This window comes from Saccopteryx leptura, chromosome 2, assembly GCF_036850995.1.
Source record: "Saccopteryx leptura isolate mSacLep1 chromosome 2, mSacLep1_pri_phased_curated, whole genome shotgun sequence".
In the NCBI taxonomy this organism is placed as follows: domain Eukaryota; kingdom Metazoa; phylum Chordata; class Mammalia; order Chiroptera; family Emballonuridae; genus Saccopteryx; species Saccopteryx leptura.
The window spans coordinates 343,011,856-343,028,157 of NC_089504.1; the positions used below are offsets into that span (position 1 = coordinate 343,011,856).

Consider the following 16,302-nt stretch of genomic DNA (forward strand, 5'->3'; position numbering starts at 1 on the left):
TTGCTTTATTTTTCAACCAACCAAAAACTTCAAAGCACAGGTGAAAAGCAGGCTTTGACTAAGCTTTACTTTTACTAACGGGTAAGTTTCAAGCTGATTGTGGTATTATATTTTATGCAACAGTCTCTTCCACATTTAACCATACCTAACCAATTTAAGATTCTTTCTCTGATAAGAGTTTTATTTAAGACAGCTTTCCAACTTTTTACACAACTTAGGACACTACTTTAATATATTATGAACTCTTTTTGATTTGAACAAGAGAAATTAAGAGAGCATATATATGAACAAGATATATTGGTAGTACCTTACTCCTTCAAAGAATCATCTGCCAAGAAAGAAGAATGTAGCAGAGAATAATACTTATTCACAACGTTTTAAGTTTTTCAGTGTATATATAATTCAGACTTCCGGGTTATTTTTAAATGGCGTTAACAAAGACATTTTACATCTAAGTACATAACCACCCTTTTTGGGCTCTTGAGAATTTCTTCAATTAAGCACTCTATAATTAGTTAAAAAGACTCCTGAAGAAACTCTAGGGACCAGAAGAACATTTAGAAAGTTTATGTTTTTAGTTGACAAGAAGTCTCTTGAGTAAAGTGACTTGGTTTGTTGCTTTGTTTGTTTTTTGAGAGAGAGGCAGGGAGGGTGGAGGGAGCAGCAGCAACTTCTTGTTCCACTTAGTTGTGCACCCACTGATTGCTTCTCATATGTGTCCTGACCAGGGCTCAAACCAATGCCCTTGGGATCGAGCCAGTGACTCCCAGATTGAACTGGTGACCTTCAGCACTCCAGAACTATATTCTATATCTGCACTGTGCCACCAGCCAGGGCTCTGAGTAAAGTTTTAATTAGAAAAGAATAAACCAGGAAATGTGTAATTCAAATTTGAGTAATGTGTACACTTGCTGTTTTTTTCTATCAAAGTGAAACATTTACTATTAAATATAGAACTAATACAATTCACATTGACAACATTAATAAGATAGATGATAATGTTTTAATGATTTCTTTCAACCTGAAAAAGGTAGAAATTGGTACAACTCTGCTTCTTTTGAATTTGACATATTTATTCTCTGTGCACTTTGATTTGACTCAGTTCTCTTACCACTTTTCCTTGTGGTAGTTCTCCAGTTGGGAAGATTTTGTCCTCCAGAGGATACTTGGCAAAGTCTGGAGACATTTTTGGTTATCACAACTGGGGGAAGGGGCTGCTGACATCTAGTGGGTAGAGGCCAAGAGTGCTGGTAAACATCTGAAAATGCACAGGAAAGCTCCTTGTAACCAAGAATTATCTGGCCCAAAATGTCAATCATTAGTGCTGAGGTTGAGAAGCCCTGCTCTATTAGGACAACTGAAAACTTTCTTTTATTTATTTTTATTTAAAAAATTAAATTCAGTGGGTTGACATCAATCAATAAGCATACATAGGTTTCAGATAAACATTTCTATAGTATTTGAACTGTTGATTGTGTTGTGTGCCCATCACCCAAAGTCAAATAATTTTTCATGAAAACTTTCAAATATATATAGTATTGTGATATCATTTGGCCTTTACTTCATACAGACAAATCACTATCATTTTAACTCCCCAGTTATTTTGTAAAAAGTGCTCATCTAGATCTCAAATATTTGTTTATTACTCATATTATCACAAAATGAAAATGTAAAATTAAGGATATCTGATAGAGAATTCATGAATTGCCTTATCTACTAATACAGAATATATCTGATTCAGGTGTGGGAAAAAATTTTTTACCTGGTATAATTAATGTGAATGCATGTTAACTTATTTTTCCACCTTGATCAAAAGCCCATCTTGGGTATTAAAAAAAGAACAGATGTATTATGAATTTGTTATTTTGGTTTTGGTGGCATATTCTTTATTTGGTTGAAATGTAGGCTTTTTCACTTTTTTTTTTTTTTAATTTAGTGAGAGGAGGGGAGACAGAGACAGACTCCCATATGTACCCTCACCGGGATCCACCCATCAAATCCACTAGGGGGCGATGCTCTGCCCATTTGGGGCCCTTGTACCATTGCAACCAGAGAGTCATTTTTTAGCACCCAAGTCTGAGGCCGTGGAGCCATCCTCAGTGCCGGGGGCTGAGGCTCCAATCGAGCTATGCTGCAAGAGGGTAGGAGAAGGGGGGGTGGAGAAGCAGATGGGCGCCTCTCCTGTATACCCTGATCAGTAATCCAACCCAGGACATCCACATACTGAGCCAACACTCTACCACTGAGAAAACTGCCAGGGCCTCATCTTTCTTTATACTGCTCTTTTAGTGCAAATGGTAGAATCTTGAAACAGAATAATATAAATATATAAACAGAAAATGCACAGCACTAAATTTTGTATAGTTACACTCTTCCCTGCACTTAAAATTTCTAAGAAGCCTTTAATTGACCATGGTACAACACAGCTGAATAACCCCTAAGAGGAGGTAGGTCCTATTTTTTATTCCCCTTTGAGTGACATGTACTTACCATCCAAATGGACCTACCATTTTCCAAATTTATGCTTTAAAATCATAAAGACACCCTGTCTTGTCTTCCAGGAAGGCACACAGGATTATTATGAATCTGAGATAATAGGTAAGTACATTCAACCCTATGTTAGTAATCCCTAGTTTGCATCTTCATTCAAATTTTCACCATTAAATTTTTCGGAGAAATACTGTGTTACGTTAATGGTAAACTACTAGTATCATCAGGATTCTAAACATGCCCTTATCTTCATTAAGCACAAATAATCTCTCAAGAAGGGTCTATAGAGTCACCCTCGTTTGTGGTGATTTTTTTTTTTTACCTCTCACTGTTCCTAGTTTTTCCTCAGATTTTCTAAGATATTTTGTGAAGCGAGTCATTAACATACAATTATCAAAACCTAGCTTGATCCTCAAAGATGAAAAAGTTAGACTTTTTCTTTTTTCAGTGGTTCAACCCATATTTTAAAGTAATCATTTTATTAATTTTCAGATCTTCAAGTGAATGCCTTTCCATTCCTCAAGAGAAAACCCAATGATTCCTTTTTATATTGTTGATTTTTTATATACCTTAGTGTTCAATAAGCATTAGTATCCATCTTCTGCCTTTGTTGACTTAGTTATAAGTTAAAGTTGACTTTGAAACTAAGTATTTTTCCGTCTCTACCTCCCTGCCTCTAATTATTTTGCATATCTTTTTTAAAAACATGTATGCTAATTGATATGACAATGGAGACCATTTTCTTTAGCTTCTCAGAGGTCCTAAATTTCAAACTTCAAAGAACTTTTTTTCCCCAGAGGTAAATTTGTAGCAGCACTTCAGGATTTTTCTAATCTTACTCTCTATTTGTGCCACTAAGGCTCTCCTCACCAGCCTCTAGTACATAAACCAAGACCACAGAATGTCCCAGAGATGTACTTTGGCCTTTCTGCTGTTAGTTTTTTCCACTTTAATTTCAGTTGGTTCCTAATTTTTAAAAATGAGATTTTATATAATTCAGAATTTGGCTTATCTTAAAAAATATCTGAGAACACTAAGTGTTCACTTCAACACACAACAGTTGGCTAAAGCTAAGTAGTTGCTCATCTCTTCAGAAAGGCATACATATGCACTAACACTTAATTAGCTGTGGTTTCCACTTTGTCTTTTCTCTGTCATCAACCTGTGTGACTCATTAACATTTCCTGCCAAACTCCTGTAAACATTTGAGTTTGTGATCTAATGTTATACCTTTGCCTCCTCTTGACATAAAGTCCCACAGGTTTTAATTGACACTGGGGAATTAGTATAGTACATTTAAAAGCTACCTTAGTGTTGGGTCCAATGTCCTTGTGATTTCAAAGTCATCTGTGGTAGTCTGATCCAGTTACTAAAATCTGGTACCGTTAAAGGAGCTTTGAGCAATTCTCTAACTTACAGAATCAATATATTGGTCAGAAGAAGGAATGCTTTCAGACTGCCTCTTCTTTCTTCTAAAATAGCTTCAGTATGAAAACCCGTGTTCTTTTTTACATTTTTGGAAAGACCAAAGTCTCATTTAATACCAGGGTCTCTTTTAACTGTAAAAGCAGCGGTTTCTGGAGCTTTAAATAACTAAAACAGATTAAGCCTGTAGCAACCATCAGTAACGTCTTTATTCTAAATTACACAGAGTAGTAATTACTAAATGACTTAATTAACTTTGGCTAAACTGTTAGTTACTTTTTGATAGCATTGCTTAGTTAGTTGACTATTTCAGTATCTAAGGAACAGAAATTTTCGTTTTTCTCGTTTCTCAAAAATGAAATAAGTTCTGACTTAAGTTTTTCTATTGATTTTTAGAGAGAGAGATCGATTTGTTGTTTCATTTACTTATACATTCATTGGTTGATTCTTGTATATGCCCTGACGGGGGATTAGACCTGCAGCTTTGGTGGGATGATGCTCTAACCAACTGAACTACCTGGCCATGGCCTTTTAAATATTTTCTGAGAAATTCCATGGTGATAGAGGAAGGATCTTTAATGAATTTCATTGATGTTTGGCATGGTCACTTTACACTTGAAGTTTCATTGTTTACTGGTTGGATTTTTGCCTCCCAAGATCTTTTACCACATTTGATCCTCTGTGTGTTTGGCACATTTGACATCAGGAACAATAAGCACATCAAAACCTGTTGGACCTCTGGCAGGCCACTGTAGATTTAAAGAAATGTTGTCTGGAGTCCTTTTTCAATGCTATTTTGATATTCAGTGGGGGAAACACAGACCTAAATAATTTTTTTTTAAGTGAGAGAAGATTATTTTAGGGCTTAAATAAAAAGCAAATGACTCTTCTGAGAAGCGAGACCACTAAGATCATATGACAATGAAGATGTTTCATAGGTGCTCTGTATTTTCAGTCTTTATAAGCTGTTTATTCTTAGAAAACCATGAATTATTGTAAAGATGTAAAATAGGTTAAGAAAATTATAAAGTACTTATGAATCACAAACCTAAATAAATGTTGACTTAAATAGCACAATTCATTTCTGAAGAGATTATGCTTTGAAAATCAATTATAAAGAGAAGTATACATTTTAAAAACTTAGGGTATTGTGGTTTAAATAATCTGTAGCAGAGAGATGCCATTTTCAGGTTCAGTGATACTTTGTGCCACTATGGGTGCCTTTTCTTTGGGGCTGTTTTTGCTTCCAAAAATTGTACATGTTTTAAGGCTCTTTACCTGTTAACTTTTACCTACTCACCAGCTCTGCTTTTGTTGGGAATAGACTTAAACCCAGCTATCACAACCTCGTTAACCTTGTAAAATTGTGTCTGTTTAGGGAAACTGTCTGCTTCTGTGAGCAGAGGTAACCCTAAACAGACCCTTTGGGAGCTAAGATTGCTGATAAACCCTGTAATCTTTTACCATATATTTCTAACTCTGTACTTCATCGTGGTACACAATCCAAATCTGAGTAAAAAGGATTTTACCTTATTTATGTTCTTCAGTTTTCAAGCTGTCTTCTGCCCCTGTACAGTAAGTCCTGGCTTAACATTGTTAGTGGGTTCTTGGAAACTGCAGCTTTAAGCAAAACAATATATAATAAAACCAATTTTACCACAGGCTAACTGACATAAAGAAACTAAGTTCCTACAGCATATTTCTGGTCACAAAAACATCACCACACTTCTAATTAAAGACCCAAAACACTTCTAATTTTAAACATTGAAATAATATGAGCTATACATACATTTTAAAAAAGAGTAATACCCGCCCTGTCCGGTTGCCTCAGCGGTAGAGCGTTGGCCCAGCTTGTGGAATTTCCAGGTTGATTCCTGGTTGGGGCACACAGGAGAAGTGCCCATCTGCTTCTCCACCCCTCCCCCTCTCCTTCCTCTCTATCTCTCTCTTCCCCTCCCACAGCCAAGGCTCCATTGGAGCAAGGTTGGCCCTGGCACTGAGGATGGCTCAATGGCCTCCGCCTCAGACACTAGAATGGCTCCAGCCGCAACAGAGCAACGTCCCAGATGGGCAGAGCATCGCCCCCTGTTGGGAATGTCGGGTGGATCCCTATCGGGCACATGCAGGAGTCGGTCTCTGTGCCTCTCCACTTCTAACTTCGGAAAAATACAAAAAGAGTAATACCCTTCCATCACAAGGTGCACCCACACACACCCTCACTCAGACTGGGACAGTGTATAGACATACCAGTGCTTCTAAGGGGTGTAGGAGGAATCCAGAGTACCCAGAGAAAACCCCATGCAGACATGAGGGAAATGTGCAAACTACACAGGCCCCTGCCAGGAATCAATCTTTTTGATTTTTTCTTCTCATCAACTTTATAATGAAACATTATTCAAGGACCTGCTGTACACTTATATTCATCACAGTGTTGCACTGTGGTGGAGATTCTAGCTGAGGCTGTATGTTCTATTGTAGTCTGAAAAATTAAAGCAACTTAAGGAATAGTAAGTTGGTGAGTGACAGTGCTGAAAAGAACTCTGAACTAGAATGGCTGTTCCATTTGCTTTGTGCCCAAGCAGCTATTATGAACTATGATCCTTTAAATGTAACTTATAGGGCAAATCTTTGCTTCTAGATATGACCTAGATTTGAAACCTGTTATCCACAAAACCACAGTGACATACCATTTCACACATACTAAAGACAATAACAGCCTGACCAGGCGATGGCTCAGTGGATAGAGCGTCAGACTGGGACACAAAGGACCCAGGTTTGAAACCACAAGGCCGCAGGCTTGAGTGTAGGATCATAAACATGACCCCATGGTCGCTGGCATAAGCTCCAAGGTCACTGGCTTGAGTAAGGAGTCCTCGCTCTGCTGTAACACCACCCCCCAGTCAAGGCACATACAAGAAAGCAATCAATGAACGACTAAGGTGCCGCAACGAAGAGCTGATGCTTCTCATCTCTCTCCTGTCCTGTCTGTCCCTATCTGCGACTCTCTGTCTCTGTCAATAAATAAGTAAATAAATAAATATTAAAAAGACACAACAGGTGTTAGAGAGACTGTGGGGAAATTAGAACACTCCTACATTGCTAATGGGGTTGTAAAATGATGCAGCCCCTCTGAAGAACAGTCTGGCAGTTCTTCAAAATATTAAACAGAGAGTTACCATATGACCAGTGTATACCCAATAGAAATGAAATACATGCCCACACAAAAACTAGTATAAGATTGTCCATAGCTGCATGTTTGTAATAGCCAGAAAGTGGAAACAACCTAAATATCTATCAACTGATGAATGGGTAAACAAAGTGATATATCCCTACAATGGAATTTTCCTTCTTAAAGATTTTATTTATTGATTTTTTTAGTGGGGGAGAGAGAAAGGGAGGGGGAGGAGCAGGAAGCATCAATTTATAGTTGCCTCTTGTACATGCCTTGACCGGGCAAGCCTGGGGTTTCAAACTGGAACCTCAGCGTTCCAGGTCAACTTTTATCCATTGCACCACCACAGGTGAAGGTACAATGGAGTATTATTCCTCAGTAAAAAGAACTGACTTACTGGTAAATACACTGTGCACAAATCTTGAAAATATTATGCTGAATGAAAGAAGGCAGTCACAAAGATCCCCTATATTGTATGATTTAATTTATACGAGAAGTCTAGAATAAGCAAATCTATAGGGAACGTAGGTTAGGTGTCTGGGGACTGAGTGGAAAGGGGCAGTGGGAAGTGACTGCTAATGGGTATGGGGTTTCTTTGAGGGTAATAGAAATGTTCTAACATTAGATGGTGATGGTTGCATAACTCTGAATGTACTATGCCCACCAAATTTTACACTTTAAATGGGTGGATTTTATGGTATGTGAATTATATTTTTATTAAAAAAATTTTTAAAACCTCATTTTCCAGCTTTGATTTTGATGGTGATAGTGACTATCTACACATGTGCATGCATGTGTGTGTGAGGAAATATACTATACTTTTTTTTTTTTTTTTTTTTCATTTTTTCTGAAGCTGGAAACAGGGAGAGACAGTCAGACAGACTCCCGCATGCGCCCGACCGGGATCCACCCAGCACGCCCACCATGGGGCGACGCTCTGCCCACCAGGGGGCGATGCTCTGCCCATCCTGGGCGTCGCCATGTTGCGACCAGAGCCACTCTAGCGCCTGGGGCAGAGGCCACAGAGCCATCCCCAGCGCCCGGGCCATCTTTGCTCCAATGGAGCCTTGGCTGCGGGAGGGGAAGAGAGAGACAGAGAGGAAAGCGCGGCGGAGGGGTGGAGAAGCAAATGGGCGCTTCTCCTGTGTGCCCTGGCCGGAATCGAACCCGGGTCCTCCGCACGCTAGGCCGACGCTCTACCGCTGAGCCAACCGGCCAGGGCTAGAATATACTATACTTTTAAGGTCTTCTATTGAATTCCTGAACATAACAAAGCAAGCATTACACAGTGATTTTTTTTTTTTTTATTTAGAAAATTAACTAACGGTGACATTGATCAAGGAGAGTATATAGATTTCAGGTGAACGTTTCTATAACATTTGAACTGTTGATTATGTTGTATACCCATCACCCAAAGTCAAATCATTTTCTGTCGCCTCATATTTGTCCCTCTTTACACCTTGCTTCCCACCCCACCCCCCATTCACTCAAGTTTCCTTCCCCCTCCCCTACATTCTCTTCCCCCTGGTAACCACTTCACTTTTATATATGTCCGTAAGTCTCAGTTTTATATCCCACTTATGTTACACAGTGGTTTTAGGACTAATTAATTTGATATTTGCCAAATGATATTAATACTCATTGTTACAAAATAATTGCACATAAAAGGTATTGTCAGGCCTGACCAGGCGGTGGCGCAGTGGATAGAGCGTTGGATTGTCATGCGGAAGACCCAGGTTTGAGACCCCAAGGTCGCCAGCTTGAGCACGGGTTCATCTGGTTTGAGCAAAGCTCACCAGCTTGGACCCAAGGTCGCTGGCTCGAGCAAGGGGTTACTCGGTCTGCTGAAGGCCCACGGTCAAGGCACATACAAGAAAACAATCAATGAACAACTAAGGTGTCGCAACAAAAAACTGATGATTGATGCTTCTCATCTTTCTCTCTTCATTCCTGTCTGTCTGTCCCTATCTATCCCTCTCTCTGACTCTCTCTCTGTCTCTGTAAAAAATTAAAAAATAAAAATAAAATTTTGAAAAGGTATTCTCAGAAATGACTAGTTAGTACTCTCACCCAACAAAAAGAGTGTATACGTCTCTTTTTCCTCTGATTTATTTTCAGTATTTCTAATCAGCATTAGTGTTTAGTTTTTTGTTACCATTTTGTTTTCTGTTACTGAATAAAATTAATTTTTATTACTTACTGATAGGCATATGCTAAAAGAAAGAATTTACATTTATTACTTGGACTTCCTTAATCATTCAGCTACAACCTTTCTTCTCTGAGTACTTCAATGCTGAGACTTCGTGTTCTCTCCTGGTCTTTTTCCTCCCTCACCGTGGCATGCTGATGTCTTGGATGGTCTCATCCAGAAGCATCAAAAACAGACTTTAATTGAAGTAACCTGGCCAGGTAACAACCACAGTATGGTTACTCCAGTTTGGGAGAGGAAATCCATATTACTGTTATAAGAGCAAAGCAGAAAAATAATGGGGAGATGAGGCCATGGATTTGAAGTATGCAGATTGTTAATGGAGAGAGGAAGTAGTTAAGGTTCAGAAAAGGCCAGATATATATACCAAGTCCAAAAATGAGATTGAAGTGCATACAATCATCCCTCCTTTACTCACTACTTCTCATCTTTGTTCATAACCAAAAAATAATACATAAAAATGTGTGTGTGTTCCCTCTCCCAACAACTCATTTTAAAAATGAAACCAGTTTGGTAAATGTTTATTGAGCATCTCTTGTGCTATAGGTGTGTATTTTGCAGGGTTAGTTACAAAGGATGTCCTTGTGGCTGGGAGAGTGGGATTGCTATCTAGTAGAGAAAGAAACCATGGGTAAGATTTTAACACTAAAGAGGAAAAATGAGGTTTTCTCTTTAGAGTTGATTAAATATTAAAACAGGATTTATTTAGTGGCAATAGGAAATATTCTCTGCATATTTTCTGATGCCTGGAATTTTTCACGTGAAAACAATAGTTTTTATATTTTAAATTGAGATAATAGATATAAAATACTTGAGAAAGATTTATTCCTAGTGAAGTATACTCACCAAGCAAATGTCTAGCATCAAATTTTGTTTTGATAGAGAAGAGTAGCACCAAAAGATAACAAAAAAGGTGGGGGTTTTTTGTTGCTTTTGGTTTTTTTTCTTTGTATTTTTCTGAAGCTGGAAACGGGGAGAGACAGTCAGACAGACTCCCGCATGCGCCAGACCGGGATCCACCCGGCATGCCCACCAGGGGGCGACACTCTGCCCACCAAGGGGTGATGCTCTGCCCATCCGGGGCGTCGCTCTTTCGAGACCAGAGCCACTCTAGCACCTGGGGCAGAGGCCAAGGAGCCATCCCCAGCGCCCAGGCCATCTTTGCTCCAATGGAGCCTCGCTGCGGGAGGGGAAGAGAGAGACAGAGAAGAAGGAGAGGGGGAGGGGTGGAGAAGCAGATGGGCGCTTCTCCTGTGTGCCCTGGCCGGGAATCGAACCCCGGACTTCTGCACGCCAGGCCAACGCTCTACCACTGAGCCAACTGGCCAGGGCCAACAAAAAAAGGTTTTCTTAGACTCAAACTCATTGTTAGGGAAAACTGCATAGAAATATCTTTATCTTATTCATTCCCAGCTTAAACACAGTGCCATTCCTTGCTATTGACAACTCCACATTATAGGTGATGTGGGCAAATTTATCACCCATATTTAGAACTTGGTAAGATTTGCCAGATTCTCATTTCCCTGTTTTACTTTATTTACAGTTAGTGGAGCAGAAGTTTGTTTCTGGATTAGATGTTTTATCTGCCAATACAGTGCTATTTAGCTGTGTTTTAAGATCATGAATGTCATTTACATTTGAAGTGGTCTTTAGCCCAAATGGCCCTAGTTATGTGGATGGGTATTTCAAGTTCTAGGTTGTTTGTTAAGGTCTTCCCTCCACTGGTCTTTTGAGAAATTTAATGGAAACCCCAGCTACCATGTGATTCAGAATCAGTGAGAAATGTTCTTTCCCTTGTGTTCTGTGCCATGTTTTTTAGAAATGTGCTATTGTTTTTTTAGGAAAATTTTTCATTTAAATGGGATTTAGTCTTTTTTTTTCTTGAATCAGATACACTGCTCATAAAAATTAGGGGATCAAAGCCCTGGCCGGTTGGCTCAGTGGTAGAGCGTCGGCCTGGTATGCAGGAGTCCCAGGTTCAATTCCCAGCCAGGGCACATAGGAGAAGTGCCCATCTGCTTCTCCACCCCTCCCCCTCTCCTTCCTCTCTGTCTCTCTCTTCCCCTCCCGCAGCCAAGGCTCCATTAGAGCAAGGTTGGCCTGGGCACTGAGGATGGTTCTGTGGCCTCTGCCTCAGGCGCTAGGATGGCTCTGGTTGCAGCACAGCAACGCCCCAGATGGGCCGAGCATTGACCCCTGGTGGGCATGCCGGGTGGATCCCAGTCGGGCGCATGCGGGAGTCTGTCTGACTGCCTCCCCGTTTCCAGCTTCAGAAAAATACAAAAAAAAAAATTAGGGGATCAAGGCCCTGGCCGGTTGGTTCAGTGGTAGAGCATCGGCCTGGCATGCAGGAGTCCCGGGTTTGATTGCCAGCCAGGGCGCACAGGAGAAGCGCCAATCTGCTTCTCCACCCTTACCCCTCTCTTTCCTCTCTGTCTCTCTCGCAGCCAAGGCTTCATTGGAGCAAAGTTGGCCCAGGCGCTGAGAATGGCTCTGTGGCCTCTGCCTCAGACGCTAGAATGGCTCTGGTTGCAACAGAGCAATGCCCCAGATGGGCCGAGCATTGCCCCCTGGTGGGCGTGCCGGGTGGATCCCGGTCGGGCGCATGCGGGAGTCTGTCTGACTGCCTCCCCATTTCCAACTTCAGAAAAATACTAAATAAATAAATAAATAAATAAATAAAACCTCAGAAAAAAAATTAGGGGATCAGGGAACGTGCACATACTCCAGTACTTTTTTTTTTTTTTTTTTTTTAATTTTAGCTGGAAATGGGGAGAGACAGTCAGACAGACTCCCGCATGCGCCCGACCGGGATCCACCCGGCACGCCCACCAGGGGCGACGCTCTGCCCACCAGGGGGCGATGCTCTGCCATGACCAGAGCCACTCTAGCACCTGGGGCAGAGGCCAAGGAGCCATCCCCAGCGCACAGGCCATCTTTGCTCCAATGGAGCCTTGGCTGCGGGAGGGGAAGAGAGAGACAGAGAGGAAGGAGGGGGGGTGGAGAGGCAAATGGGCGCTTCTCCTATGTGCCCTGGCCGGGAATCGAACCCGGGTCCCCCGCACGCCAGGCCGACGCTCTACCGCTGAGCCAACCGGCCAGGGCCCATACTCCAGTACTTTTAACCTTTTAAATAGTGCGTTTTCACCAATGAAATAAAACTTGGTTTTGCAACTCATTTGTGTTATTGAACAACTTTCTTTGACTTGTCATTTGCTTTTCTGATGTTCTTGTTTAATAAAATAAAATCAAATGCTTTTTTTATCATTTTATATTCATTTAGAAATATCCCCTAATTTTTGTGATTTTATTTTCCCACTAAAAGTCTGTTATTTGGCTTAACTTTTTATTAATAAGCATTAATAGTTCAGTAAATAAGCAAATTTATTAGCAACTCTTTGGAAAGCATACTTTATAATTTTCAGAGATAAAGGCATGTATTGGCTTTGGAAATTAGCTCAAATGATTGATTGTACCATTCAGATTAGACTGTGTCACAGTTTTGAGTCTAACTTGAATTTTTGTATATGATAACGGAATTTGCTCAGCCTTTGAACAAAGTTCAGGGGTGATGGCACATCCTGTTCTTACATGAGCTCTGTCTCTTCTCTAATAGACAGATGTGTTGCTCCCTGAAGAAGTTGTCTAAAGTCTAAAGTGATTTTTTAACCCTTAAGAGGAAAGTGAAAGTACAAGTCAGGATGAATTTTATATGGATATTCAGCGGCGAATTACCCAGGCTTAGAATAGAATAAATAACTTGGGTAGACCTGACTCTGAATTAGGGCCTTGTACCTTGTTATAAAAATTACTTTTTATATAGGAAATTGAGAAGTTTCTGGACAGGATCTTTTTGGGGGGCATCTGGCACAATTCTGTTCGTAAGTCAGAGGCTTAAAATTTTAGAATTTTGATTCTCTAAAGCAGTGGTCCCCAATCCCCGGGCCGTGGACCAGTACCGGGCCGCGGGCCATTTGGTACCAGTCCGCAGAGAAAGAATAAATAACTTACATTATTTCCGTTTTATTTATATTTAAGTCTGAACGATGTTTTATTTTTTAAAAATGACCAGATTCCCTCTGTTACATCCGTCTAAGATTCACTTTTTTTTTTTTTTTTTTTTTTGTATTTTTCTGAAGCTAGAAACCGGGAGAGACAGTCAGACAGACTCCCGCATGCGCCCGACAGGGATCCACGTGGCACGCCCACCAGGGGGCGACACTCTGCCCACCAGGGAACTATGCTCTGCCCCTCCGGGGCTTCGCTCCGTTGTGACCAGAGCCACTCCAGCGCCTGGGGCAGAGGCCAAGGAGCCATCCCCAGCGCCCGGGCCATCTTTGCTCCAATGGAGCCTCGGCTGCGGGAGGGGAAGAGAGAGATAGAGAGGAAGGAGAGGGGGAAGGATAGAGAAGCAGGTGGATGCTTCTCCTGTGTGCCCTGGCCGGGAATCGAACCCGGGACTTCTGTACGCCAGGCCGACGCTCTACCACTGAGCCAACCGGCCAGGGCTAAGACTCACTCTTGACGCTTGTCTCGGTCACGTGATACATTTGTCCGTCCCACCCTAAAGGCTGGTCCGTGAAAATATTTTCTGACATTAAACCGGTCCGTTGCCCAAAAAAGGTTGGGGACCACTGCTCTAAAGAATGTAACTCCTTATAACTTGAAAGTAATAGCTAGGAAAACCATATTATATACTTGAATATGTCCTTAGTAGAGATATGAAAATATTTCATAATCAAATATTTCTATAAATGGTAAAAACTATATGGGGAAAAGTCAAGAATCCAACATTTAAGCTAAATTCTTCACCAACCACTAACATCTTTTGTAGATTTAGTATTGTTCCATATACTGCAGTGTTGATTATAAAGGTAATCCTAGTCCTTGCCCCAAATAAAGGAGGGGAGCAGAACTGAACAGTTCTGCCACTCTTAAGTGCTTTACATTTACTTTGACAATCTCATAAATCTATTGCTAGATATCCCTCTTTTTCTAATGAGGGAACTGGAGTTCAAAGAGGTAAAACCCACTTTGTTAATAATTAAATGGATTTGAACTCAAGTTTTCTGACTCTGAAAGTTTATGCATAGTGTATGTAGCCTTTCTGCTTTCAGAAATAAGTATAGTCAGAGCAAAATATGATAGTTGCTAGATGAATGTTGTCACAAAATGCTAATAAGACAGTACAGAAAGAAGCAAAATCATGCCTGCTTATGAGAGATCAGTAGAAACTTTGTGAGGGGAATTCAGTTTTACCTTGAGTAGAAAGGAGAGACTTTGAGTTAGGAATTGTTTTTCATCATTAGAATGTGCTATCTGAAGGAGACCTTAAATATATTTATTTTGGGTTTGAGGCAGTTGCCAAGCTCTGTCTCTCAGGTTTGGGTTAAAATTCTGGCATTCTCAATTTTAACTACAAAGTTAGTAAAGGTGATAGGAGTATTTGTTACACCCTATGTCGTACCAGAATAGCTTTGCATAGAAGGGGCTACAATTTGGATTTGTTTTATTGATATCGTCTCATTTTCTTCCTACCCTAGCTCCAATTATGTTGTGGTAGGAATTTGAGATAGAGGGTCTGCAGGATGATGTGTACTGAGTTCTATCCCCTTCAACTCCAGGGTCGTACCAGGTGGCTTGCTGAATGATTGGAAAGCTTAATCTCTGTCTGACTTACCCTGGAGACTACAGACTAATAAAATGCTCATTCTCTTCATGTCCTGTAGTTTGGGAAATAACTCCTAGAAGTAATGAAATATTTCTAAAAGGGAAGGAAATGACTGGACACGGGGAAATTTTCTAGGCTTATTGAGTGGCTGAGAGAAGACAGCAGATGTGAAAATACTATATTTAAATCTTGACTAAACAATCTGTTGAGTGCTTGTAATAGGAAAAAAAAACAAAACTAGGTTTGTGTCCTAGAGTAATCATATAATAGTCCTAACAAGCTCTTTCTCACTGGAATTCATATTTATTTAAAATAGCTCATCTGAAAGTGATTTTTATAAAACTCGTAATTCTTGGCAGCAAACCTCAGTAAAACAATTTTGCCAGCTGTTGGTTACTTGAGTGTCCCCAAAATAAAGGTAAATGAAAATAACTGCTTTTAGACAGCAGTAGTCTTTCCTAAAGTTCAATAACCATTTTTTCCCGAAAAGGCAGTATTTCCATTTATCTAGAAGGGATTACTACTGTCAGTCTGTATGTGTGTGTGTGCACATATATGTGTTGTACAGGTGCTTCCCTTCTCCCCAACCCTTTTGTAGTTGATGGCTTTGTCCTTGATTGTTCAGTATAATTGCAGATTCACTAAGAGAGCTTGTGAAGTAATGCTTGCTTAATTTTTTTTCTCTTCTACTCTTGTTTTATTTTTACTTTTTTTTCTTTGTGATGTGACATTTTCAGCTGATCTATTGAAAGCAAATCCTTCTAATTTGGGAGCCCAGATCACAAGAGTGAGTTTTTCTACTAGTGTCTTTAGCTGTACATCTTTCTTTGTGTGTGTCTTTCTATCCTTTTCCCCTTCCAATTCAAAAATATTCGAAACACATTTCATATATATTAGATAAGAAAATTCCTCTGTCTGTTGAACATCATGCCTTTCCACAAAGCAATGTCCACTTTATATTGGGTCAAAATCTTTTTCCTAAAGGTGTTGTGAAAGCATAGGCTAATGTATGTGGTTTGGTTTGATTTGTTTGTTTTTTATATTATTTAGTGTGTTGAAAATAATTTTAGTTCTGTCTTCATTGCAGATAGATCTGTCTGGATTCTGTCACCAGTGTATCATAGCACTGTTCTTTTTGGTTATTTTTCTTTTGTTTTAAGGAAAATTGTATAATAGCTTCTGAGAATAAAAGACCCATTCTTTTATTAGGATTTTAAGTAATAAATTATTTGACTTATCTCTATTTTCCCCTCCTCATCCCCTGGATGTTTCTCTTAGGGCTATGAAGCAATGAAAAGCTACACATTTTACTGTCTAATTTCAGCAGGCTGACCA

The 16,302-nt window shown here is 40.1% G+C and overlaps 1 protein-coding gene across 4 annotated transcripts in view; it reads left to right on the forward strand.

Annotated features, from left to right (window-relative positions):
• Positions 1-16,302, forward strand: part of GPATCH8 (G-patch domain containing 8) — a 93,100-nt gene that overhangs the window by 65,215 nt on the left and 11,583 nt on the right. For 3 of the 4 annotated variants that reach the window (XM_066363957.1, XM_066363959.1, XM_066363960.1), the window contains exons 7-8: positions 2,562-2,598; positions 15,705-15,754. The exons of the other annotated variant lie outside the window; for it this stretch is intronic. In XM_066363957.1, coding sequence (XP_066220054.1) covers positions 2,562-2,598; positions 15,705-15,754 — 87 coding nt within the window. The remainder of the gene's footprint in view (positions 1-2,561; positions 2,599-15,704; positions 15,755-16,302) is intronic. 4 annotated transcript variants of the gene reach the window in all.